The 27,982-nt window shown below is 38.1% G+C and overlaps 1 protein-coding gene across 3 annotated transcripts in view; it reads left to right on the top strand.

The window, feature by feature from the left end:
• Positions 1–27,982, top strand: part of SYNE1 (spectrin repeat containing nuclear envelope protein 1) — a 474,926-nt gene that overhangs the window by 93,851 nt on the left and 353,093 nt on the right. For 2 of the 3 annotated variants that reach the window (XM_043457157.1, XM_043457156.1), the window contains exons 4-7: positions 13,215–13,310; positions 18,554–18,637; positions 26,844–26,864; positions 27,342–27,434. In XM_043457157.1, the coding sequence (XP_043313092.1) occupies positions 13,215–13,310; positions 18,554–18,637; positions 26,844–26,864; positions 27,342–27,434 (294 nt within the window). The remainder of the gene's footprint in view (positions 1–13,214; positions 13,311–18,553; positions 18,638–26,843; positions 26,865–27,341; positions 27,435–27,982) is intronic. The other variant, XM_043457158.1, reaches the window with a different exon arrangement.

Genomic DNA, 27,982 nt, shown 5'->3' with positions numbered 1-27,982 from the left:
GGATACTATATCAGTTTTTTTTAAAATATTCGCTGTTTTCGAATTGAACACTCTATGCTTCTGTAATTATGCTAAACATTGCAAATCACAAATTGTCGATACAGTGTGATATAACATTAGCAAATGTTAGTGAATTCTGTTTATTTCATATGCCTGGTAGTTCCTTTCCAGGAAGGGAGTTTCATATTTAAATGTGGACCCTATAATTTTCTTTCTTTTTTTAAGAAGAAACCTGACTCTTTCTGTTCTGTCTTCTCTGTCAGTGAAAGAAGGTAGGGTATTTGTTTTTTAATTAGCCCAATATCAATCCATGTGATAGTTTTTCAAAGTTAGATCCTGATTCAGTGCTAGCTATCACCACTCATTGCTAAATATCTTTCTAAATTCCAGGGCCGCTGTTCATTGAACTCTTATCCACGTGCCAATTACTGTGCCTTAGCTACTTTATCTTTTATTTAAATCTCACAACAACAATCAAATATAAGTATTATTTTCACCATGTTATAGATTGTGAACCCGAAACTTAGAGTTAATTAAGAAGCTCAAGGTCATATAACAAGTAGGTGGAAAACTAGATTTCAGTCCCAGGACTACAAAGTTTGGGCACTAACCACTGTGTTTATGCCCATGCTTCATTTGATGAACTATTCATGCAGCAAATACTTTTCAAGCACCTCTTATGTGCTAGGGATTGTGGGTACTATGGTGAACAAAAACAGCTTAGTCCATGCTATCATGGAACGGACAGTGTAGCAGAAGAGATAGCAATTACAGACGTGTGTGTGTGTGTCAGATTCCGCGAGTGGAGAAGTAGAGGGTGTTAGGGAGCACAGGGCAATTGCATCAACCACTCAAGTAACCCGATGGAGGGCCTTAGGTTTTCAGAGGAAGAAACATCTGGAACCTGAGAAATGTCTCGATATTGGCTAGGTAAAGGAGCTAATGTTTTCAAAAGTTGAAGGGTAAGAAAGAGCTTGGTACAGCAAAGGAAATGGAGGAAGCTCAGAATACCTGAAAATACAGGTTCCAGAAATGGGATGGCGACAGAGAGAACTGAGACTCAGTTGAAGGTCAGCCGTTAAACAGGTTCAGATGTCGTGTTATGGTCACTGGAACACATTAAAGAATCTTAGGGAAAAGAAATGGTCACTCTGGGCTAAACCCCTCTCTCAATCTCCTTCTCTCTTTCTCCTTCCCTCCGTCCTTTCTTCTCCCTCTCATCTCTCTATCCCGCCCCCTCTCTCATTTCCCCACACCCTCTCACATAAATTAAGAGCAGGAACAGCTGAAAGTGGAGTTGGAATGAACTTGCAGTAAGTCAGATGAGAGGTGAGGATGCTCTGACCTGAAATAGTGCTGGGAGAATGGAGAAAAGTGGATAGATTGAAAAATTTTATCAAAGGGCAGATTTGATATAACTGAGTCATTCCTGGGAAGACTGGGGGAGAAGGAGTCAAGAATGACTTCTAAATTTCTGTCTTGAACAAATGATTAGGATCATTCACAAAGACAGAGAATATAAGAGACTTTGGGGGAAAGCCAATGGGTTCAACTACAGATGGAGAAATTAACTTGGTAGAGATGGACCCATTTGAAATGGCAATTCGGAAGTCATTAGCCATCACTGGGAGTGACCAAGTCATGGCAGAAACCCAACTCTAGCAATTTGATGAGTAAATGAGAGGGAAAGATGCTAGGATTTGAGTGTGTATTACATGTTCAGGAGTATTAGCTAAAGTAGAACATAGGATCTGGTAAGAGCTGTTTCAATAAAGAGTGGTCCTAAGTGTGTATTTATGGAAGGGAAAGCTCAAGAACTGGTAGAGAGGGATAGGCTGATAAAGAAAGAAGACAAGATTATTTTAAGACACAAGTCTCCTGAGGAGGCAAAGTGGGGAGAAAATCCAGAGCACAGATAGAGGGTGGATATTTCCACAGAGATGAAGAATACTTCCACCAAAGTCGCCATCTCTGAGGCCAGAGTGGTAATGGGAAGGAGGGTGTGGATGTGCCCAAGTCTGAGATGGGGGAGAGAGGAACACAGAGTGGGGTGGACTGGAATTTGAGGGGATTCCCAGCTGAAGACGGCATGCAGGTTTTTTAGATCTAACACAATAGTCTACCTTTCTGAGCAGACGAATTTATGAAAAACATTTTTTAAACTGACAGCTAAAATGTGCTATACAGAGTGAAGTAAGTCAGAAAAAGAAAAACAGATATTGTATATTAACGCGTGTATATGGAAGCTAGAAAAACTGTATTGATGAACCTATTGGCAGGGTGGGAATAGAGACACAGAGGCAGAGAACAGACTTTGGACACAGCGGGGGAAGGAGAGGATGGGAAGAACTGAGAGAATAGCACTGAAGCATATACGTTACCATATACATATACATTACATTACATATACATATACAGTATTGTGTATAATGGGAAGTTGCCGTATAGCACAGGGAACTCAACTTGGTGCTCTGTGACAACCTAGAAGGATGGAATGGGGTAGGGGGTAGGGGGAGGTTTAAGAGGGAGGGGGCATGTGTAAACTTATGGCTGATTCATGTTAATGGATGGCAGAAGCCAGCACAATATTGTAAAGCAGTTATCCTCCAATTAAAAATAAATTTTAAAAAAAGAACTAAAGAAACGTGTTCTTTCACATTTTAAAATGTATCTGTCGTGGCGAATTTCTAAATTTTAAGCAAAATTCAAAGGCTATTGTACAGTGTCATGCTGTCCCCCAAAGATACCAGTTTAAAGATGTGTTTTCCAAAAATTTCTCCCCCAAAGTTTTACTTTTAATTAGAAACAGATAGTATAAAAATCATCTTAAAATTAACATTGGCTACACTCTGTTATCAAATGGTTATAGTTTCACTTTTCTGTAAATTTGTCAACTGGAATAGAATGTTATATCTGTATTTAAATACCTTGGATTCATTCTTTATGATACATGGCTTTGACATAAATATATGGTTTGACACTAAGTCCTTTGGGAAAAAAGATAGGTCTGAAATAGCCATTGTTTAGTGTTTCTATAAAAGGAGCATCTCTTTCAGTATGCAATAAACAACCCACTCCACATCTGCCAGCCTTAGATCTAAGGGGCTGTGAAGAATAGGAACTGAATACTGTAAGTACCGACTCTTGAATGACCTCGGTCACGAGCATCTCCTCACTTTTTAGATGAGCTGGGAAAAAAAGCACCATTAACATTGTTTACATTCTGTGTGAGTTTGCTATAACAAAGTGCAACATACCGGGTACCTTCAAATGAGAAATTTATTATCTCACCGTCCTCAAGGCTAGGCAGCCATGCCACCCTCTGAGACTCTGGGCAGAATTCTTTGACTCTTCCTCATCTCAGGTGTGGCCTGGAGTACATGGGATTCCTCAGTTTGCAGCTGCATTAGTCCAATCTATGCCCCTGTGCCTGATTTCCCCTTTATATAGGGATATTGGTCACATTGGATTAGGACCCCCCCCTCCGGCCATGACCTCATTTTATCTTGATCACTTCTCTAAAGACCCCACTTCCAAATAAGACCACTTCCCAAGGTACCTGGGGTTTAGATTTCATGTATCATGGAGGGAGCACACTGTTCAACCCATAATAGGTTCTATTAAGAGCACATCTTAACACCAAGTCAAATACATAGACTCCTTTAAAAGGAACACTTTTGACACTCCATGCTTTGTAATAATCCTATGGATTATTAGTAACGACTAGTAATGACTTTGATCGACATCCTCACAGACATAAAATATCACTTTGGTGGCTGCTTTTGTTCTTCTTCAGTTGTCTTTCCACCACTGGTATTAAAAGATAACATGGAAATATTCAGAATTGAAATTTGATCCTTCGGTTTCTTGTACTCACTTTGGTGGGACTATTAATGAACTAAGATGAGATTACAGAGGCAGAGAGGAAAAAGTAAATGTAATAATACACCCCAGAAACAATTCTTTAGTTGATTTTGTAAAACTAGTTTGGTAATCCTAAGCATACTGATACATTGTTTCCAAATATGCAACTAAAAGATTAAAAAGAAAATCATCATTTCAAAATAAATGGCATTTATTAAGAGTTGGATATGACTGAGCAACCAATGTTTTGGGCTTCCCTGGTGGCTCAGACGGTAAAGAATCTGCCTGCAATGTGGTTTGATCCCTGGGTTGGGAAGATCCCCTGGAGAAGGGAATGACAACCCACTCCAGTATTCTTGCTTGGAGAAGTCCATGGACAGAGGAGCCTGAAGGGCTACAGTTCATGGGATCGCAAAGAATTGGACATGACTGAGCAACTAACGTTAACATTAATTTGTTAATAACAGAGATGTAGACATAGCAAAGTTTATGCAGATTGCCAAACATTTTGATAATGTTTATCAAAGTTCCCTCTTTTAGAAATATTTTTTTATTCATACATTTATTTGATAAATATTTTAAAATGTTATTTGGTATGCTTAGCAAGATTCTAGACACTGAGAATGCCACAGTGAACTAAACAGGAGGAGTAACCCTTTCACCATGATGCTTTTATCCCATTTGGGGAGATGGACAGGAGAGAAGGAAAATAGCTCTTCCGTTGAGAATAAGCTGAAGAGGACACAGGATGAAGGAAGGAGATAAGGTAGGAGATTGTTGGGTCATTCAGATGAGAGGACTGGCTTGGACCAAGGTCATAGCTGTGGAAGTGGTAAGAAATGGCTGGATTCTGGGTGAATTTTGAAAATAAAGTCAACAATTTGTTGATGGATCAGCTGTGGAGTATGAACAGAGATGAAGGATAACTCCAGCTTCATCCTGAATAAAACAAATGAGGAGTATGCTTCTTTTAAACTATGTAATGAAAAAGAAGGATTACACGTGAAAGTTGTTAAGAGCAGTTTTTCAAGCAGATTTAAAGTTGAGCCGGAGAGCAATCAAATTAAATAATTAAGGAAATGGAAATACTTATGCTATCTGTCATGGGAAACAGTAAAGAATGGGAACTATTTTCTCTTTTTTGCCAAACAGAGGTGGAAAATAATCACAATAGTGCTGTTTTAAAGGGAGAGAAGGATAAACAGATTATGCATAACATTTTTTTAAATTACTTCACTTGTTTCTGGAGATAGTGGTAATGTCTAATTAAATTTTCTGAATAAGATGACAGAACATTTTAGATGCTGAATTAATTTTCTCTGGCTCCTGTCAGTGGATATAATCACAGCTTTACTCATCTAGTCCAGCTGTTTCGGCATTTTTAGACAGTTTTGTGTGGTGGGCTTCTTGCCAACCATTGGAGGGTAACTTGTTCCATATCTGTAGGTCAACCTCACTTCCCTTCCCACTCTCCTCTCTGTTCCTGTTGTTTGGTTTATTGTTCCTGCCCACCAGATAACCGGCAGAGCATGTGAACATGCTCGACTGGTCCCGGGATGGGATGTCTCCCCACTCCCTATCTCTCAGCCTGTCATATAGCTCCCACCTGGAACTCATGGAAACCAGAGGTGGGAGTGATTTATCTCGCTTGCCCTAGAAGTGAGGGGCCTTTGTGTAAACAGAAGTGATGAAGTACACAGAATACACCTTGAGATCTAGCCTTTGCCTTGAGACGTCTTTATGTACTGCACAGAAGGCCATCTGGGGAATATCTCAGGCCGTGACCACACATCATGGTCAGCAAGTCTGATCATGCCCGACAGCCTGTGTGTTTCAACTTGAGTGAAGCATTATCTGTGCTCCAGACTCTTTCTTTAGGTCTTTTCCAGTTCAGTTTTATTGGTATCGCTAGATATGTAGGAAACACGAATTTTAAAGCCTGAGATATGTATTTAGCAATTTAAAGTAAAATGCCCTAAGTTTTACATTATTAAATGCACAGACATGGCCACAGGAGGACATGGTGTGAGTGGGGCTGATTTGTGTCTATTTCAATGTATATGTATACACATATGCATCAGTATTTCTATACATTTCAAAATGATCACTGCAATAGTTATTGTTACCATAAAAAGACATTACATAGTTATTGACTATTTTCCTCACACTGTACATTTCACACCTATGACTCGTTTATTTTCTAAATAGAAGTTTGTACCTCTTATGATCCCTCACATATTTTTCTCCTTCCAAAATCCCTCTTCCCTCTTGCAACCACCTGTTTGTTCTGTATATCTGTGAATCTGTTTCTGTTTTGTTATGTTTGTTCATTTGTTTTGTTTTTGTTTTTTCTTTAGATTTCACTGATAAGTGAAATCATACAGTATCTGTCTTTCTCTGTCTGATTTATTTCACTCAAACATAATACTCTCTGGATCCATCCATGTTGTCCTAAATGGAAAATAATTCATTATTTTTTACAGCTGAGTAAAATATATTCCATTGTATGTTTACCACATCTTAATTCATCTCTTGATGGGCACAAACTAGAATAAATAATTCTAGGATGTGTATTGAAAGACAAAAGACTCTGAATAGTCCAAACAATCCTGAGAGAGAACAAAACTGGAGGCATCATACGCTCTGATTTCAGACTATACTACAAAGCTACAGTAATCAAAACGGTATGGTACTGGCACAAAAACAGACACATAGATTAGTAGAACAGAATAGACAGCCCATGAATTTGAGCAAACTCTGGGAAATAGTGAAAGACAGGGAAGGCTGGCATGCTGCAATCCACAGGGTGGCAAAGAGTTGGACATGACCTAGCAATTGAACACACACACACAGAGTCCATAAATGAATGCACATTTCTATAGGAAATTAATCTATGATAAAGGAGGTAAGGATATACAATGGAAGAATGACAGATACTTCAACAAATAGCTTTGAGAAAACTGGACAACTACATGCAAAAAAATCAAATTGGACTACTTTCTCATGTCATACATGAAAATAAATCTAAAATGGGTTAAAAGCCTAAATGTAAAACTTGAAATCATAAGATTTCTAGAAGAAAACATAGGCAATCCACTCACTGACATCATTCTTAGTAGTTTTTTTTTTTTTTTTTTTTGATATGTCTCCTTGGAGAAAGGAGATAAAAGCAAAAGTAAACAAATGGGACTATATCAAACTAAAAATCCTTTATATAGTGAAGGAAATGATCAACAAACTGAAAAGATCAACTACTGAATGGGAGAAGATACTTGCAAATGATGTGTCTGAGAGAGGGTTAATATCCAAAATATACAAAGAACTCATACAACTCAATATCCAAAAAACAACATGATTGAAAAATGGGCAGAGGATCTGAATAGATGTTTCCCAAAGAAGATATACACATTGCCAATATGCACATGAAAAATGCTCAACATTGCTAATCATCAAGGAAATGCAAATCAAAACCACAGTGAAATATCACCTCACACCTGTTAGAATGGCAATTATGATTTCTATATAGTTTTAAAAATGTGAGAATTCCTTAAATTTTCATTTCATAACAAGTAGTTATGCCCTTTTTCCTCAAAATTATTCTCATATTCCTTTTTCTCCTGAGTATTGCAATTTTCTGAAAGTGAAAGTTGCTCAGTCATGTCTGACTCTTTGCAACCCCGTGGACTATACAGTCCATGGAATTCTCCAGGTCAGAATACTGGAGTGGGTAGCCTTTCTCTTCTCCAGGGGATCTTCCCAACCCAGGGATTGAACCCAGGGCAATTTTCTAGGGGCATAAATCAACATGTGGCATAGAAAATATGATCTTCCTATATGAGTGAAAATATGAAAGTAATGGTCAATAAGAATTTAACATGTACTAGCACTTATAGACTAGTAAATGGTCACAAGTTATTCTCATACACACAATGATAGAGAATAGATTATTTTTCCCCAATACAGGCAATGCTCAGTAAAAGTTATGCCTAAGATCCCCGTGTTTTCTCAGATTTCATAAAGTTGAAGGAGAAATATTTGGTCTCCTTTAAGTTCTAAGAGTAAAGGAATAGATCTCATTGTATGACATTAAAGGGGCTGCAAAAATAAAGGAGGAGGAGAAAAAAATTAGATAAAAATACTCTGTGAGGCCTGTTCCACTCATGAGTTAACTGCCAAGGTCACAGCCAGGATATGCACTTTCCCTGAGTTTCAGAGACTTTAGACAATCCTCTGACAGCCAAAACTTAAGGCTTAAGCCTAGTTTGAGGAGAGCTTCTAGAAGGAAGTAGCTAAGGAAGCCAAGTACCTCTTATTTTTTGTTTTCTCCATCTCCCTCTCCCCTCAGTCAGGATATTTCATTCTTTGAGATTCATCATGAATCTAAGATTCATGATGAATATCTGTATAATATCTAAATGTGATTTCCAGAGCCAAGAGTATACTTCTTCCAAACACCATACAAAACTAAGAGCTTATTGTAATTTTATCTTAATAAAAAAATAGATAGCTATGGTCTTAAAATGTGCCCGGTAGATTTCTGTCTAGTGCTTGAAACTGCACATTGTCAAGCCATGGGAACAAACCACATTATCTCTATTTTCCATTAAGTCAGGCTCCAGTGAATTACCCTCATTTCTATCTCTTCATTTTGGCCTCTAGCACCATGACCTGAATCCTACAAAGAAATCAGATTGACGCTGTGAATACTTATATATATATATATATATGACAAGAGAGGCATTTTTAGATGAGAGGTTTTCTATTAAAAGATTGTTTCAAAAGTAAATGCACTGTTGTCACGATATTAAAGGTCCCTTCTAGTTGACCATTCAGTTCAGCTCAGTCGCTCAGTTGTGTCTGACTCTTTGAGACCCCATGAATTGCAGCACGCCAGGCTTCCCTGTCCATCACCAACTCCTGGAGTTCACTCAAACTCGTGTCCATCAAGTCGGTGATGCCATCCAGCCATCTCATCCTCTGTCGTCCCCTTCTCCTCCTGCCCCCAATCCCTCCCAGCATCAGGGTCTTTTCCAATGAGTCAACTCTTCGCACGAGGTGGCCAAAGTACTGGAGTTTCAGCTTCAGCATCAGTCCTTCCAATGGACACCCAGGACTGATCTCCTTTAGGATGGACTGGTTGGATCTCCTTGCAGTTGACCATTAGCTATACATAAATGGTACTTTATACAAAACGGGAGAGCAAGACTGTCCAATAATTACTAGGACTTCTTATTCTAGTATAATTTTTGGTAACATCTTTTGATAAATAAAGTGACCTTATGCAGCATGTATGTTATGTAAAACTGGATAAAATTTGTAGAAATATCAAGATCATTTTCTGGGATTCATTTTTGCAAGCTCTTTGCAGTCAGAGGTTTGTTTTCTTCCTCTTTTACTGGTTGAGGTATTAAGTCTCAAGAATTTATTACATACTAGGTTTTCTAATCCTGAGTGTTGAAATATAATAGTTGCATATTATAAATTACATAAGCATTTTTTATTTTAAAGAAAAATATTTTGTCCAGTTTCTAGTTAGTCTGCTAACAGTCATCAGACTGCATCTCTTTACTTTGGGTAGGAAGATACTGGTGAAAAAATTTTCAGAAGCAACTCATACTTCCTATAAATAAAGAAAACTTTGCTTTGTGTCCTTATTTTGCTTCATATCATTATCTCTCCAAGATTCCAAAAGGTAACCTGCAGATAAGCATCACATATCTCTGTTGAGACGTATATCTATGGGTGAGGCGCTGTTCTTCGTATTATGTATAAAAACATATATTCAACTTCCTTGTCCTCCAGAAGTCCATGGTCTGAATTCCTGAGGACACAGACTTGTGAATAACCAACTGTAATGCAGTATGATTAATATAATCTGAACCATGCGCTAACACAAAAGAAGTGATTTAATTCCAGCTGGAAAACTGGAAAAGATAATGTAAGACTGTGTCGTAAAACTGACCAGAAATTTGCTAAATGGGAAAGTAGGAAAGTGAGAGTATTCTAGATATCTATGTTCTTGCGATAAAACCTACCTGCTTTTTTTTTCCCCGTGTGCAGGCTAGAAACTTCATTCATTTCTTCAACAAGTTTTTAATGAGTTCCTACTGTGAATAAGACACTCAGAAACAAGATGCTTCTCTGTGTTGCATTGTAGTCTGGGATTGCCAAGAACCTGGAGATAATTTTTCTTTTCTCATCATATATGCACTTCATTTTAAGAACCATTAGTATGGGCATAGGGCAAAGATCATTTTTTAAGAAAACTTTATTCATTCATTCATTCAGTCAGTCAGCCAACAATATTTGTGGAGTGCCTGCCCTGTGCTCAATAATGTTTAGTAGAAAACACTTACCTGGAAGGAAGGATTCAAGAATCACGTCTGTCCGGACAATTTTTTAAACAACAGGGGAGTTGGGATTGAGTTTGGTGAATGGCCACAGTCAGGAAGAAAGGAGAGCGAGAGAGAAGTAAAAGAGGCCTGTGAACCAGGCAGGCTGATCAAAAGGGCTTGGGGAGAACCAGCTCAAGGAGAAGCCAACAAGTCCTCAACCACCACCCCTGCTGGTGCCAACAAGGCCCAGTGCAGTGGGATGAGGGGTCACTGGCTTGTTCAGAGGCCAGTGCTGGTCTGGAGGCCACTTCTAGGAGCAGTGAAAGGGGCCGGGAACATGTGGAGGACAGATAGTGATGCAGGAGAACACAAATGAGGGGCAGAGGTGGGGTGAAGACAAAGTGGTCTTCAGGGACTTCCCTGGTGGTTCAGCGGTTAGGACTCCACACATCCACTGCAGGGGGCCCAAGTTCAAATGCTGGTCGGGGAACTAAGATCTCACATGTCTCGTGACATGGTGAAAAAAAAGAAAATACTCTTCAAAGTAACAGAAAATGAAATCGCTCAGTCGTGTCTGACTCTGCGACTCCATGGACTGTAGCCCACCAGGCTCCTCCATCCATAGGATTTTATAAGCAAGAGTACTGGAGTGGGTTGCCATTTCCTTCTCCAGGGGATCTTCCCAACCCAGGGATCGAACCCAGGTCTCCTGCATTGCAGGCAGACCCTTTACCGTCTGAGCCACCACCTGTGTATGTTTAAAGGCATAAGGGATGGATGCAATTTATCTTTTATTTCTGGTGTCCAATTTCTTGGACTCTTTATTGTTTTGTGAAAATTCCCTGCCTTGTTTAATTTTTAAAATATGGCTGCAGTTAACACAATATGTGAAAACCCCCATTTGTATTTGCTTGCAGAATGTATCATGTATTTATTAACTTTTTCCCTCATTATTTCACTGTTATTATTAGGATACAAATGGACATTTTAAAAGACAAATAGACCATGTTTTTAATCATGATATATCAGTTCAGTTCAGTTCAGTCGCTCAGTCGTGTCCGACTCTTTGCAACCCCATGAACCACAGCACGCCAGGCCTCCCTGTCCATCATCAACTCCACAATTTTGACTGTTATCATATTGAATATTTTTCATTAAAAAAGGCTCATTTTATTCCTAATAATTTTGTTTAAATGCTTAGCATATAAAGTCACTATTACGTTTTTGCTGTATAAATAGTAAGCAGTGTGAATAGTGGAATTTAAAAGAGAAAGTTTGAAAATGAAAACTCTGTTATTTTTGAACATGTATTTCACAGCATGAGAACAAATTATTCAGCTATTCATTTTATAAAGAGAAAAATGCATTTAAAATTAGAATTGTACCATTCAGAGACAGTAATTCATGCAGTCATAAGAGAAATATAAATGTGCCATTATCAGTGGGTGGAGAAAAAAATCATGTTTCAATAAAACATCTGGTGATTAAATATCTCTGAAAAAAACTTTCTAGAAAAGAAGGAAAGACAATTGAAAGTCAGGTATACAACATTAGGCTTTTAACATGATCAGGGAGAATTAGAAAATTACAGAGCATGAATCAGCTATAGACTTCTTTAAAATTCATCTTCTGTGAGAAATCTGAGGTTACCTAACTTCCATTGACCATCAGCTTTAGCATCACTTTTTTTGCTTTCTTCTGAGCCAAGAGATACCTTAACCCAAGATTTCATAAACTCTAGTATATGTGTGTGTGCTAAGTCGCTTCAGTCATGTCCAACTCTTTGCGGCCCTGTGGACTGAAGCCCTGCAGGCTCCTCTGTCCATGAGATTCTCCAGACAAGAATACTGGAGTGAGTTGCCATGCCCTCCTTCAGGAGATCTTCTTGACTCAGGTATCAAACCTAGGTCTCAATAGGTCTCAATCAAACGTTGCATTGCAGTCAGATTCTCCACCATCTGAGCCACCAGGGAAGCCCAGATATTATGATAACTTTTGTAAAATAATAAAAATTCCCCATGGATTAAGTATGGGCTTATTTTTCCAGTAGTGGCGTAGATTTGCCCTGATCAGCTTGTACTCTTGAGCTTACGATCCTTTGGGTTCAATGCCACGCGGTGAGAGAAGGTTTGCAGGATTTGCCAGCTTGTGAAGCAGAATGGTTGTGGCCAGCTAACCCACTGGAGAGTCAATCTGCCACCCTGGCCGAGCCAACAGTGTCCCCACAGCAGGTCCCTAAGCTAACGAGGTTACCTTGGAGAGAATGTTCGTGGAAACTTGGCACCTGCCTCAGTCCAGCAGTGTGCTCACTCAGGTAAGGAGGCTGCTCCAGTTTCTCTGGGGTACCTCCTGTTCCCTGCTTACATCCTGTTTTAACCTCTATCTTATCTTTTATGCTAATAGCACCCTCTTTTCTTCCTTTATCCCACACCATCTCTCTCTTGTCAACACTCCCTCTCTATGGACTTCCCCTGGTGGTCCAGTGGTTAAGAATCCAGCTGCCAATGCAGGGGAGACAGGTTCGACCCCTGGTCTTGGAAGATTCCTCATGGTGTAGAGCATCTAAGCCCATGGGCCACAACTGCTGAAGCCCAAGCACCCTAGAACCCCTGCTCTGCAACAAGAGAAGCCACTGCAATTAGAAGCCAGGCACCACAATTAGAGTAGACCCCGCTCACCACAACTAGAAAAAGCCCATGGAGCAGCAACCAGGCTCCAGCACAGCCAAAAATAAATAAAGAATGAAAGGAAGAAAAATTTAAAAAATACTCCCTTTCTAAACAACATCGGTGTGTATGTAAAAACCCAAACAGGAGGTTTTTGAATGTTTAGTTTATCTCCAAAGGGTCATTTTTCTCTTTGCATCTGTCAAAAGGTGATTGCCAATCACATCCTCAATAAAGGACTTGGATATTTAGATGTTTTTCACCAGATTTCACCTCAGTGAGTACCAAATGTCTGCCAGAGAGTGAGAGAAGCATTTTTTGCATTAATTCTTTTTTTAAAATTTTATAGCGGAAACCCCCAATGGTGGTGGATGATCTTTTTGAAGACATGAAAGATGGTGTGAAGCTACTTGCTCTGCTGGAAGTCCTGTCTGGGCAGAAACTGGTAAGGATGTTTTCTGTGACCACATTTGTCAAATTGTTCCCATTTGGAATTTGGGGAGTGTAGATTGGGGAGTGTAAAGGGTGCTTCTCATGTAAAAGTTTTTCTCTTTTGTAGTTGGTAATTCATAGGAAACACTAATCTATCGGTCACTTCTGGGAGCAAGGAATAAATTTTCTTTCTTGTTCCCGGACACCTGTAGTAGCTTTGAAACATTATGTATAGTAGTAGCAACTTACAAGTAAAGGTAAAGAGCTTCATCAATAATCAGTCCCGGTTAACTGCTGCATCTGTATGGTATCCAGGAAGATAAGTTGGAAATTAATATCTAACACATTTTAAGTGCTTATTTTCCATTTGGAAAGGATTGTTGGTCCAGTTGTTCCCATAGTATTGAGCTTGAAAGCAACATGGCATTTTTCATCCATTGGTAGACATTCTCCATCATCATTTGTAATGGGAACAGCGTGTTCAGAATCATTTGATTCTATGTTCGGCAGAACTAGCAGAGTGAAAAACAAATAGCCACTGACCTATAAAATGTCTTTTTCTTCATTACTAAAATAATAAAATATTTAGTTCTTTCTGGCTTATGTTTTTTTTTTTTTTTTCATTTTGGGATAGTAGAGAAGTAAGTAGTTTGCAAACATAAATTATTTATGTGACATTTCCCATAAGTTTTAAAAGGAGCTCGGGAAATAATCTTCAGAATATTGTATAACACACTAGACACAGTGTCCAAAATTAGATGTACTTATTTTTTCTTAATCTGTTGCATCTTGACAAAGAGCTGCTCAATCATTATTACTTGGATAATTGAGGTTTTTAAAGTGTTTTTGCCTGGTCATAAATTTCCAGTTCATTTCATGTGGGAGTCTTCAACATAGCTTTTATAAATGTAAGACAGTTGTTTGTTGGAAAATACAAACTGATAATTTTGTATAAGTCATAATCTACTTGCATTCATATTATAGCAGAGGCTTCTGGTGACCCATCTCAGCTCACCTCTGACCTAGCCACGGCAGAGGCGAACAAGACCCATACCCTCCATTAGCATCTCAACTCAAGTTCCGGCAACATTTGTTTGAATTTCTGTCCTCAGGGCTTTTATTAAAGCTGTAGGTTGCACAAGGCAACCCTAAAGTGTGGGGAAGTTAATGGTTTCAAAGGGGATGGATGGGAGTCTATGAATTAAAAACTCCAGCCTGGCATTTGTAGGAGGGACAATTTCAAGGCTTATTTCACACATCAGGGAGTGCTCCATTGGATCCTCAGCAGAGCTGAGCCCCAGTTGCCTGCTGAGGAGACCCTCAACAGCACACCGTACTATTATAGATTATTGTTAATTGATTTTTCTTGCTTCCTTCTCTCACTTTCCATGCATCCTCACTCTTGCTACCTGGGATCATCTTCCCAGTCATTGCATGCACCATGTTCTTATCTCAGGCTCCGTTTTGGGAGAAATCAAACAAGACACATGTGACAATCCAATTTGGAATCAACAGATGTATGCATGAGCTAAATTGGATTAGCATTAGGATGCCTCCTTAATGGCCAGGTGTGACTAGCTATCTTCATGTATCCTCCTGAATTAAGCTATTTACTTACATGAAGGAAACTTCATTACAATTCACACAAGATTTAAGAAGTGTCTCATTCAAAGTGTCATTATAATTGTGCCACTGTACTTGGCCAACAGTATACAGAAACCTTGATGGGCATTAACTGCCAAGCTAAATGAGTCTAGAGAAAGTATACATTTTGACATAATAATTCTACTTCTGTTTAAGTGCCCTGCCCATTCAGTCATGGTAAGAATTTTAGAATCTTGAAGCTAGAAGCAATTTCAGAAAGAATCTCTGCATTCTTATTTAACATAGAGGAAACTGGGGCATAGAAATACAGTTTCTGGTTTAAATTTCAACGTTCAAAAAAAGAAGATCATGGCATCCAGTCCTATCACTTCATGGCAGATAGATGGCGAAAATGTGGAAACAGTGTCGCATTTCATTTTCTTGGACTCTAATATCACTGCAGACAGTGACTCCAGCCATGAAATTAAAAAGTCGCTTGCTCCTTGGAACAATAGCTGTGACAAACCTAGACAGTGTATTAAAAAGCAGACACATCACTTTGACCACAAAGGTCCATCTAGTCAAAGCTACAGTTTTTCTAGTAGTCATGTATGGTTGTGAGAGTTGGACAGTAAAGAAGGCTGAGTGCTGAACAATTGATGATTTCAAACTGTGCTGCTAGAGAAGACTTGAGAGGCCCTTGGACTGCAAGGAGATCAAACCAGTCAATCCTAAAGGAAATCAACCCTGAATATTCATTGGAAGGACTGTTGCAGAAGCTAAAGCTCTAGTACTTTGGCCACCTGATGCAAAGAACTGAATCATTGGAAAAGATCCTGCTGCTGGGAAAGATTGAGAGCAAGAGGAGAAGGGGACGACAGAGGATGAGATGGTTGGATGGCAACACTGACTCAATGGACATGAATCTGAGCAAACTCTTGGAGATGATAGTGAAGGACAGGGAAGCCTGGCTTGCTGCAGGTCATGGGGTCGCAAAGAGTCGGACATGACTTAGTGACTGAACAGCAACAAAATTAATTAATTAATTATTTTGGCTGTGCCATGTAGCATGCAAGATCTTAGATCCCAGACTAAGGATCAAATCCATGTCCCCTTCAGTGGAAGCACGGTGTCTTAACCACGGGACTTCCAGGGAAGTCACTTTCATTATTTATTTCTATTAAACCCTTCAAAATTCAGAATTGCATAAAAGGAAATTACTCTGAAATTATAAATAAATCTTGGTGATTGTTATTTAAATTTTGTACATGTGGACATTTTGATCCAGGACCACATTAAGATGAAAAGCATCATTTAAGGGGCTGAGTATCTGAGGCATTCTTATAGAGCTTTCAAAAGGAGAACGTGAACAAAAGCATTTCCCTCAGGAGTGTTAGCAGAGTTCAGGAACTCTATAATTATCTCATACGTAGAACTCTATTAAGAACACTATACTTAACGCCATGATTCAGATAGCCTAGGACTCTGGCTTTGGCCATGATCTTCTGGGAAATGCAGCCAAACGCCTTAATATTATCATCAGCATCTCAATGTAAGAGAAGAATCTCAATATCTTAGTTTCTTTTAATAACCTACTGTGACTCTCTTATCTGTGATTTTATTTCAGGTACTAGGGAATTTAAAATTTTGAGAATTATTATCCTTGGATTTCTCTACATCACTTGATTATTATTTGTAGAACATTTATTCTTTGAATGGATCCATGATTATATATCTTTAATCACACATAAAGATAGGAATACTAAATTTAATTTTATACTCAGGTTTTTTTTTTAAAGAATGTGAAGAATTGCTGTTGAAAAATTTAAAATAGTAGAAGCAAGATGAATAGAGCCTAAGGACTGCAGAGAAATTTATTTCTTATCTATTTTGTTAATCTTCTGTATAGTGCTTTTCAAGACTCTAACACTCTGAATTCAAGAAGAGTCTGAAAAGCCACTTAAAAGTACACAGTGGGCATTCTTAGGAAATTGGGAGCATCACAGGCTCCTGTGCATCCATCAGGTGACTGTGTTAAGCATCAGTCATATATTTATAGTAGAACTTGTGTGTAACTGGGTTTAGCATTATCTATTGACCATTCAGCTAACGTATCTGGAGTTGCTATTATGGATAAGGCATTGCCTTTTGCCCTCTAAGAACAAAGATAAATGAGGTATGGTTTGTGCCCTCAAAGAGCTTGTAGCCTAGTAGGGAGGATCATTGTGTTAGTTAATGGCAGGTCAATTGTGTTAAAATTGATGCAAATTATGAGATAGTTGCCATGGTGTAGGAGAGCAGGAGGATGAGATGAAGGGTTATGTTGAGGGATCTGGCTTTCGTTCTTAATTTCTGGGTCCTGACTTGGCTTTAGTTGCAGGTTCCTAGATGCTTTTCACATTTCAAAAGATAATTAATCAAATAGCTAAGTAAATGAGCCATGCAAGAAAATAATAAATTTTTTAAAAATGTTAAATACATTTTCTATTTAACTATTTGTTTAAAATCATATCATAGGAATCACCTGTTATGTTATTAAATGGAAATGAAAAGATATTTGGTTTTGAGCTCTAACAGGAAATTGTTTAATATAGAGTTTTGGTGTCACAAAGAAGAGGCCAGTCTATCAGGTGTGCAGTCATGGACTTGTTATCCTCTCAGACCCTGTAAATGTAATGCTACTGACTTCATTCAAATTATTTTGAGTTTTAAAATGAACAGTGCGGCACATAGAAGTCACTGATTATTTTATTATATTTATTAAAATATGTATTAATCTTTTACATTCTGCTACATTAAATGCAAGTAACTTAGTATCCTTGTACCAGATCATATTGTTTTGTGCAGAACAGTTTCTTTCTCACACTCCTACTTTTTAACCTTGGCTCATATAAACTGTGTGAGCTTCCCAGGTGGTGCTAGTGGTAAAGAACCCTCCTGCCAATGCAGGAGACATGAGAGACGTGGGTTCGATTCCTGGGTTGGGAAGATCCCCTAGAGTAGGAAATGGCAACCTACTCCAGTTTTCTTTCGTGCAGAATCCCATGGACAGAGGAGCCTGGCGAGCTACAGTCTGTAGGGTAGCAAAGAGTCAGGCACGACTGAAGTGACTTGGCATGCATGCAGATGCACCAGCATTTGGTCACTCAAACGCAGAAATGTCACTAACACTGTCAGTAACTTTCATGTTGGTATGACTGAAAAAAAAAAGTAAGTAACCAACAGTACTTTTTTTAAGACTTTATTTTTCAGAGCAGTTTTAGGTTCATGACAAAATTGAGAGGAAAGGAGAGAGATTTCCCATGTTTCTCCTGCCCCCTTACATGCACCAAGAGGACTTTTCATAAAAATACTTCCTAACTTACAAGGGGAACAGTCTCAATAGACAGCATAGGAATTTTGTGAATTTCTAACCTTAGGCATACAGAAACCTTAAGGTAAAGTGCATTCATAAGCTGAGAATGAATGTTTATTCATTGAGTCAATTATACACCTTCCAAGTGCTGTGGGGATAATGCCCCTGTGGGTATCGGCTAACCTTTATAGAAATTGAGTAATGTTGGCTGTTCTCAAACATTCTTCAAGAATGCTTTGGATCCATTTAAATAGCTTTTATAACTGTCGTTTTAATGTGTGCATTTTTACTTATTCTTGTCTTTCTCCCTTTCATAGCCGTGTGAACAAGGACGCCGGATGAAGCGAATTCATGCCGTGGCGAACATTGGCACAGCACTGAAGTTCCTTGAAGGGAGGAAGGTAAGAGAAACGGAGACAAAAGAAGAAGGCGTGGGCATACTAATATTTTCAATATTGACTTTGGGGTAGAAATACAGCATGCAATCTCTACAACATAAAAGTGTGGTATTATTGTAAAATCATTTTAGACTGGCAGAAGTGGCAAAAAAAGGCACAGAGATGTCATGTCTGTACTTTAGTCAGCTTTCTCTAATGTGAAGAACTTATTTATATACATGGTACATATATGGAGGGCTTCCCAGGTGGCGCAGTGGTAAAGAATTGGCCTGCCAATGCAAGAGAATCAAGAGACTCAGGTTCAATCCCTGGGTCAGGAAGATCCCCGCAGGAGGAAATGGCAACCCACTCCAGTATTTTTGTCTGGAAAAATTCCATGCACAAGAAGATCCTAGCAGGGACATGAAGAGTCCATGGGGTCGCAAAGAATCAGACATGACTGACCCCACACACACACACGCAGTACATAGGAAACACTAGGCTATTGGTCACTTATGCATATATGTAATACATATAACATATATGTAGCATGTGTAGCATATATGTAATATAGTAGAGCTATCAAATGAGAAAATTAAAATTAATATGATACTGTCAAGTAAAGCGTAGAAACTAATCTCACTTCATCATTTTTTTTCTCCAGTGTCTTATTTCTATTCCAGGATACAATCCAGTAACACACCTTGTCTTCATTCAATTGTTGTTGCTCCTTTATCTTTTCCATTCTACAACTTTGCCTTTCTGTGTTTTTCATGATCTTGATGATAACTGCTAGGCAGTTATTTTTCAGAATGTCTCTGTTTGGTTTGTATAATATTTTCTCATGATTAGATTGAGGTTGTTCATTTTTGGCAAGAATTCCAAGGAAATGATATATTCTTCTCGGTATATCATATTAGAAGGGACAGGATTCTATCGTGTCTTATTGCTGGTGATGCTACCCTCAACTACTTGATAAAGTCACCTGCTGAGTTGTTTGTTTTTTTTTATGGTGAAACCACTACTTTTCCATTTATAATTGAGAAATAATTTAGGGAAGATAATTGAGATTATGCTAATATTCTTCTCCTCAAGCTTTTGCTAACTGATTTTAGTATCAGCTGCCTTCAATAATACTTCTGTGCTGTTCACTTAATGATGAGTTTGTTTTTCCCTCATTTCTTTCATACTTATTAATTGGAATTGTTATTAAGACAAAGCGACCTTTCTTCTGCCCCATTTATTTATTCAATTGCTTACTTACTTCATTGTGGACTCATGTATATTTATTTTATTCTATGGTTTTAATCCAACATGAGTACTATTGTTGTTGTTGTTGTTTTGTTGCTTAAATTTTTCTACCTTTGGCCACTAAGAGTTCCCTCGTGCTGACTCCTGTACTCTTGTGACATGGACCCATTCTTTTATAAGCATTTCCTTCTTTTCTAGAACTAAAGCTTTTCCAGGTTTATCTTTTTTTTTTCTTTTTTTTTTTCTTTTATTTTTATTAGTTGGAGGCTGATTACTTCACAGCATTGCAGTGGGTTTTGTCATACATTGGCATGAATCAGCCATAGAGTTACACGCATTCCCCATCCCGATCCCCCCTCCCACCTCCCTCTCCACCCGATCCCTCTGGGTCTTCCCAGTGCACCAGGCCCGAGCACTTGTCTCATGCATCCAACCTGGGCTGGTGATCTGTTTCACTTTAGATAATATACATGCTGTTCTCTCGAAACATCCCACCCTCGCCTTCTCCCACAGAGTTCAAAAGTCTGTTCTGTACATCTGTGTCTCTTTTTCTGTTTTGCATATAGGGTTATCATTACCATCTTTCTAAATTCCATATATATGTGTTAGTATGCTGTAATGTTCTTTATCTTTCTGGCTTACTTCACTCTGTATAAGGGCTCCAGTTTCATCCGTCTCATTAGAACTGATTCAAATGAATTCTTTTTAACGGCTGAGTAATATTCCATGGTGTATATGTACCACAGCTTCCTTATCCATTCGTCTGCTGATGGGCATCTAGGTTGCTTCCATGTCCTGGCTATTATAAACAGTGCTGCGATGAACATTGGGGTGCACGTGTCTCTTTCAGATCTGGTTTCCTCGGTGTTCATGCCCAGAAGTGGGATTGCTGGGTCATATGGCAGTTCTATTTCCAGTTTTTTAAGAAATCTCCACACTGTTCTCCATAGCGGCTGTACTAGTTTGCATTCCCACCATCTTATATTTCCCCTACCCCAGACCTGGAATCAACCTCTTCTCTAATGAGGCTTTGTTCCTTTCATTAGTGAATAGCATTTAGAAATCAAGATTTAGGTGCTGTGGGTGTTCATTGCTACTGAAGTTTCATTGCCCCAGGCCCACATACAGTTCTAGAGATGTGTATGTTTACTGATCTGGATATACACACATATCTATGTTTCTCTCTCTCTCTCTCTCTGTGTTTAGCTTGTCCTATTATAGATGTGTGTAAACCATTACTTCACACTGACAATTCTGATTTCAGTACAACACTGTAAGATCCATTTCATACTGATTCTTTTCTGTTTTCTCTGAAAATGAGAAACCTGGCTCTCATTTCCAATATATTCTTTTCTTTTTCACCCCTAGTATATATACACAAAGTAGTTTCAGAACTACTTTTGTTAACCCACATTCTATAAGTTACAGGTCTACTAACTGGAGAATAGTATTTGTGTACAGTTCTTTTGGTCTTCAGCATTACAATATCCAGTCGAAAGACTGCTGTCCAAATTTCCTTAGGTTACTTCTGTTCTCCACATCCCTTTCAGTGTGATTATGTTTGAACAAAGCTAGTGGATGTGATGGGATTCCAGCTGAGCTGTTTCAAATCCTGAAAGATGATGCTGTGAAAGTGCTGCACTCAATATGTCAGCAAATTTGGAAAACTCAGCAGTGGCCACAGGACTGGAAAAGGTCAATTTTCATTCCAATCGTTAAGAAAGGCAATGCCAAAGAATGCTCAAACTACCGCACAATTGCCCTCATCTCATGCGCTAGTAAAGTAATGCTCAGAATTCTCCAAGCCAGGCTTCAGCAACACGTGACCTTCCAGATGTTCAAGCTGGTTTTAGAAAAGGCAGAAGAACCAGAGATCAAATTGCCATCATCCGCTAGATCATCAAAAAAGCAAGAGAGTTCCAGAAAAACATCTATTTCTGCTTTATTGTGTGGATCACAATAAACTGTGGAAAATTCTGAAAGAGATGGGAATACCAGACCACCTGACCTGCCTCCTGAGAAATCTGTAAGCAGGTCAGGAAGCAATAGTTAGAACTGGACATGGAACAACAGACTGGTTCCAAATAGGGAAAGGAGTATGTCAAGGCTGTATATTGTCACCCTGCTTATTTAACTTATATGCAGAGTACATCATGAGAAACGCTGGGCTGGAGGAAGCACAAGCTGAAATCAAGATTGCCAGCAGAAATACCAATAACCTCAGATATGCAGATGACACCACCCTTATGGCAGAAAGTGAAGAAGAACTAGAGAGCTTCTTGATGAAAGTGAAAGAGGAGAGTGAAAGAGTTGGTTTAAAGCTCAACATTCAGAAAACTAAGATCATGGCATCCAGTCCCATCACTTCATGGCAAATAGATGGGGAAACAGTGGAAACAGTGGCTGACTTTAGTTTTTTGGGCTCCAAGCTCACTGCAGATGGTGATTGCAGCCATGAAATTAAAAGACACTTACTCCTTGGAAGGAAAGTGATGACCAACCTAGACAACCTATTAAAAAGCAGAGACATTACTTTGTCAACAAAGGTCCATCTAATCAAGGTTATGGTTTTTCCAGTAGTCATGTATGGATATGAGAGTTGGACTATAAAGAAAGCTGAGCGCTGAAGAATTGATGCTTTTGAACTGTGGTGTTGGAGAAGACTCTCTTCTTTTTTTTTTTGGAGAAGACTCTTGAGAGTCCCTTGGACTGCAAGGAGATCCAACCAGTCCATCTTAAAGGAGATCAGTCCTGGTTGTTCATTGGAGGGACTGATGTTGAAGCTGAAACTCCAGTACTTTGGCCACCTGATGCGAAGAACTGACTCATTTGAAAAGACCCTGATTCTGGGAAAGATTGAAGGCAGGAGGAGAAGGGGATGACAGAGGATGAGATGGTTGGATGGCATCACCAACTCAATGGACATGAGTTTGGGTAAACTTCAGGAATTGATGATGGACAGGGAGGCCTGGCATGCTGCAGTTCATGGGGTCACAAAGAGTTGAGAACGCTTGAGCAACTGAACTGAACTGAACTGATGTTATTAATTTGTAATAGAGTTATGCTTTCCTGGTGGCTCAGCTGGTAAAGAATCTGCCTGCAGTGTGGGAGACCTGGGTTCGATTCCTGGGTTGGGAAGATCCCCTGGAGAAGGGAACAGCAATCCTCTCTAGTATTCTGGCCTGGAGAATTCCATGGACTGTATAGTCCACGGTGTCACAAAGCGTCAGACATGACTGAGCAAGTTTTACTTCACTAATAGCGTTATATTTCACTTTGGGTAACCACCACACACACACCCTAGTTGACTTTTTTATTTTAGAGAGTGAGACATTACTATGATTCTGGGTAAAAGTTGTTCTTAGAGAAGTGGCATTTCCTCCTCATCCCTACTTCTGCATAGCCATTCCCCTTCCTTTCACTTCTTTTCTCACCTCTAGTTCACCAGTCTCTCCAGTTTCTGTTTATCTTTCCTATATTTCTTTTGCAAGAAGGAGCAGGTATATTTTCATATACCACCTTCTTCCTTACATGAGGGTAGCATTCTAGTTATATACCAATTGTACTTTACCGTTTTCATTTTACATTATGCCCTGGAAATCACTCAAATCAATTCACAGAGAGCTTCCTTATTCATTTTCACAGCTACATACTATTCCATTGTCTGGATGTGCCAGAGTTTATTCAACCACTCTTTTATGAATGAGCAGTTAACTTGTTTCTAGAATTTTTCAAACAGGAAACAATGATGCCATTAATAACTGTGCATAAGTACTTTCATATTATTAGAAGTGCATCTTCTGGGTAAATTTTTAGAAGTATGATTGCTGGATCAAAAACATAAGTGTATATTTTGTTTTGTTAGGCATTGACATATTTCCCTTCAAAAGGGTTGTACCACTCCTTTTAGATTTAGCCTTTTCTAACCTGTGGAAATTCAAGAAGTCTGTGTTTGGCAGTACTAAAACCAGCTTTATGAATGATATCCAGATACTTCTGAAAAAAAGAATAATTCAATTATTTACTTCTCTGTCTTTATGCACTAAATTAATTCATTTACTCCACAAGTGCATGACTGAATGCTTTTTGTAAAATAGAAACTCTGGAAAAATACAAAATTAAAGAAAACTATATTCTAGCTCTTAAATAATTTACATTTTAATGAATTTATAGTGCAGTGAGTCAGGATGAAGCTCAGGTGTGCTAACGTCACACCAAACAGAGATTCTAGGCACTGCGATGTGTTAAAAAAACAATCTTAAATTTCTTATAGAAGATTGGACGTTGTCTCCAGGTCAGTCTAACATCATCCTAATGGAGTGTTTCTCTTCTTCCTTCTCTTGCCCAATGAGTTTTTCATGGAAAGCTGAACAAAGCATTATTTAACAGAATAGTTAGAGTTTTCTAAATCATTCTGACTTCTATTTTACTGATATAACAATAGTGTCCTTCTTTGTTCTGGTGTGTATTCATTGATAGGGCGAACGTGTCTGCTTTTCTCGTTCTGATGTATATTTGTTGTCTAGAATGTGGAACAAAATTGTTTTTACTAATTAATGGCTTGGAGAAAAATGAAGTAGACCCTGGTTCGGTTCCTGGGTCAGGGAAGATCCACTGGAAAAGGAATAGGCTACCCACTCCAGTATTCTTGGGGTTCCCTTGTGGCTCAGCCGGTTAAAAAATCTGCCTACAATGTGGGAGACCTGGGTTCGATCCCTGGGTTGGGAAGACCTCTTGGAGAAAAGAAAGACTACCCACTCCAATATTCTGGCCTGGAGAGTTCCATGGACTACAGTCCATGGGGTCGCAGAGTCCAACATGATTGAGCAACTTTCACTTTTGCTATGAAAGACATCATATGTAAAAAGAATCAAAAAGTCTTATTTTCACAGAAAACTTCTTTTTACCACCTCCATTTTCACAGAACAAACCTAAGTAAATCTTAGAAAGTAGAGAATTCAGATTTTGAATATTATATTTGTTAAAGGCAAAAAGTAATACATTTGAGTCTGAGGACAAAAATCCCAAGTATTTTTTGTATCCACAAATCTCAAAACCTGTTTTAATTTTAAAAAATATACCTGAAATACATGGTTTGGGCTTCTTTTACTTGCATTTATTTACCATATTGGCTCACAAAATAATTGACTGTGGGATAGAAGGAGTTTGTGAAAACTCTTTGGTTCCCTCCCTCTTACTGTTTATTTTTGTTCTTTAAAATTTAAGAACTTATATCTCAAAACATGTAAATCCATGGCTGATTCATCTCAATGTATGGCAAAAACCACTACAATATTGTAAAGTAATTAGCCTCCAACTAATAAACATAAATGGAAAAAAAAAAAGAACTTATATTTCAAACATATTTTCAAGAATTTTTCTTTAATGTTTATATTTGTTTTGTCCCCCATTTGGATTTTTTCCTTACATGATAGATTTGTTCAGTACTTGGGTTCTAGCTTGGTTTACAGAATAACAAATGGATTCTTCAAGTTTTACTGAAGAAACCCTACCATTCTGTTTATTTTCCACTAGTTTACATAAAAAGGGATATGTTAGTATTTAGTAAGACTTGTATGACTGATGAATAGATTCATCACTACTTTCCATGAGTTTTTCTCCATTGAGTGGTCATTTTGTATGATTCATCCTTTCTGGTCTCTGGAATTCTTTAGTCTCTTTGGATGTCTCTCTGTTGCCCATTCTACAATCTTAGATTATTAAGTTTATTGTACATTTCATAGGATTTTGCAAAGTAGAGGAGGTAAAACAACATAAAACCTGTGCTTCTCAAACCCATTATGGAACAGTGTTTAAGAGAGAAAATAATTTTGAAAAACATTTTTTTCTTCACAAGTTGAGCAAAAGATCTTTAGATTCTATGGTAAGCTGAACATGAAAACTTCATAGTATAATTGGAACTGGGTTGAGGTAGGAAATACAACTTATATATTCAATTGCATTTAAAAAAATGACATGTAAGGAAAGAGAAAAAATTTGTCTTCTACTAAATGCATTAATCTTGTGGTTATTAGCATATATTATTAATATGTGGCTCACAGATACTAAAATGGATGTGGAGAAAATTCTGGAGAGAATGTAAAACAGAACAGTTAAAATGAATATAAGAGATTGCAGTAGGTTCTGCCATAAAAGATTAAAGAAATATGATTTATACTTTAATCTTTTACTATTATTTATACAAAAAAAAGTATTACATATCTCATGTTCTAGGTTTTAAAGAAATAAACACCTAAGCTTGTAATCCATGGGAATTCTCCCTTTTTTTTTTGTTTTGTTTCTGAACTTGATGAATGAACTTCACTAGTGAAACAAAATCCCACGGGTATGTCTCAAATTATTTACAGTGACTTTTGTGCTAGCTTTTACCTTATTCTTCTGATATCTAACTAGTAAGTTTAATTACTCAAGAGTAAAGTATTTGTGGGATATTTTTGCTTCTGATAATTTAAAAAAGTAAGCCATTTACAAACTCCTGAACTTTATTGTTAATAATACACCTTATTAAATCCTGCTGAGAATTATTGAACTGGAATCTAAGGAGTACTTTACTTTTTTCTAATTTGTTCAGTGGTTGTGAAGAGGATGAGGAGCAGTTGTTAATTGTATTCTGTAGAGACTGACTAAGCTGGGCCTACCATACTAGTCCATTTTCCCGAGACTTAGGAAGTCATACTTCTCATAGATGGGAAATCATTGAAATGAATAAGTGAGGACAACTGTAGGCAGATGAATCCTGAATGCTTTTCGGTTGTCAATGCCCCAAAGTAGGAAACTGAACCCCACAATCACTTTCCGCTTTACTCTTTCATGGCTTTCCTTTGTCTTTAAAATGTATTCTGCAAATTATGCTCTACATTCACCACCTACATTTTTTACCCCCTTTGAACAAATAACATGGATTTTGAAAGACTATTTATGTATATGTATCATCTTCTTCCTTTGTTTTTCATGTCAGTCCGTGTACAGAGGATCACCGGTTAGTACAAATTTTAGAATTTTTAACTCCTGACTTTTATAGGTAAAAGAGAACATAAGTTTCATGCTATTTGGTAACAAACTTCAAAGTAAGTGCATCTTCTTAAAATACCCCTCACAGTTTCTTTTACGTTCCAGTCAACTTCTGAATGTAAAGAATAACCCTTTTTTTTTTTTTTTCTGTTTGGCATTTTGTTAGTAATGCCTTGCATGATGTCATATTTTTTTTAAACTTCAAACTAGTTTTTGAAATTCATTCTGTAGTTGTGTTGACTGTGTGCACCTAATGAATGCCCCTGGAATTTCCACTGAAACCATGCGCTTGTTTGTTTTTTATGGCTCACCTTACTTACTCTTGTGTACCACTGCACAGGCATGACCAGATGTTATTGATGTCTAATAAAGTGCTGCTTATCGCATAATGAAATGGCCTGTAATCTTCTAGTACATTACTAGTACAGTTTTTCTTTTTGAACAGATTAAATTAGTCAACATTAACTCCACTGATATAGCTGATGGTCGACCCTCCATTGTTCTGGGATTGATGTGGACCATTATCCTGTATTTCCAGGTATGGTACTTCCGCTCCCTTTTCAGTTGATACAATGTCATGGATGGAGATACTGGTGGACATTTCCATAATGAAGATACCCTCATCTTCCATACTTCTGTGGTTAATCCTCAAGTTAGCAGAAATGTGACCTTCACATGTAGATTATTTTTTTGTGATCAGGAAAAGGTCCTTTCTCCTCTGTTAAAATGTTGTATATGGAAGTCCCCAAAGAACTCAGGCCTAGATACCCAATCTGAAAAGTGGTCAGGACATGATGGAGATGAAATATTGGTGTAGAAAGACTTCAGGAAATTTTACTTGGTCCTCTGGAAGGAAGAGGTTCTATACTCCGTTTAAATATTAAGGGGAGAAATTAACTTGCTAATCTATCCAGGATAATTCTTTTAGCCAATAGGTTAGTTTTTAAAGAAAAATACTTTATTTTTTAGAGTAGTTTTAGGTTCACAAACAGAGAAGGCAATGGCATCCCACTCCAGTACTCTTGCCTGGAAAATCCCATGGATGGAGGAGCCTGGTAGGCTGCAGTCCATGGGGTCGCTAAGAGT

The sequence above is a fragment of the Cervus canadensis genome, chromosome 33 (genome assembly GCF_019320065.1).
Source record: "Cervus canadensis isolate Bull #8, Minnesota chromosome 33, ASM1932006v1, whole genome shotgun sequence".
Taxonomy (NCBI): domain Eukaryota; kingdom Metazoa; phylum Chordata; class Mammalia; order Artiodactyla; family Cervidae; genus Cervus; species Cervus canadensis.
Note: the sequence above shows the minus strand (reverse complement) of the source record. Positions and strands in the feature narration are given on the sequence as shown.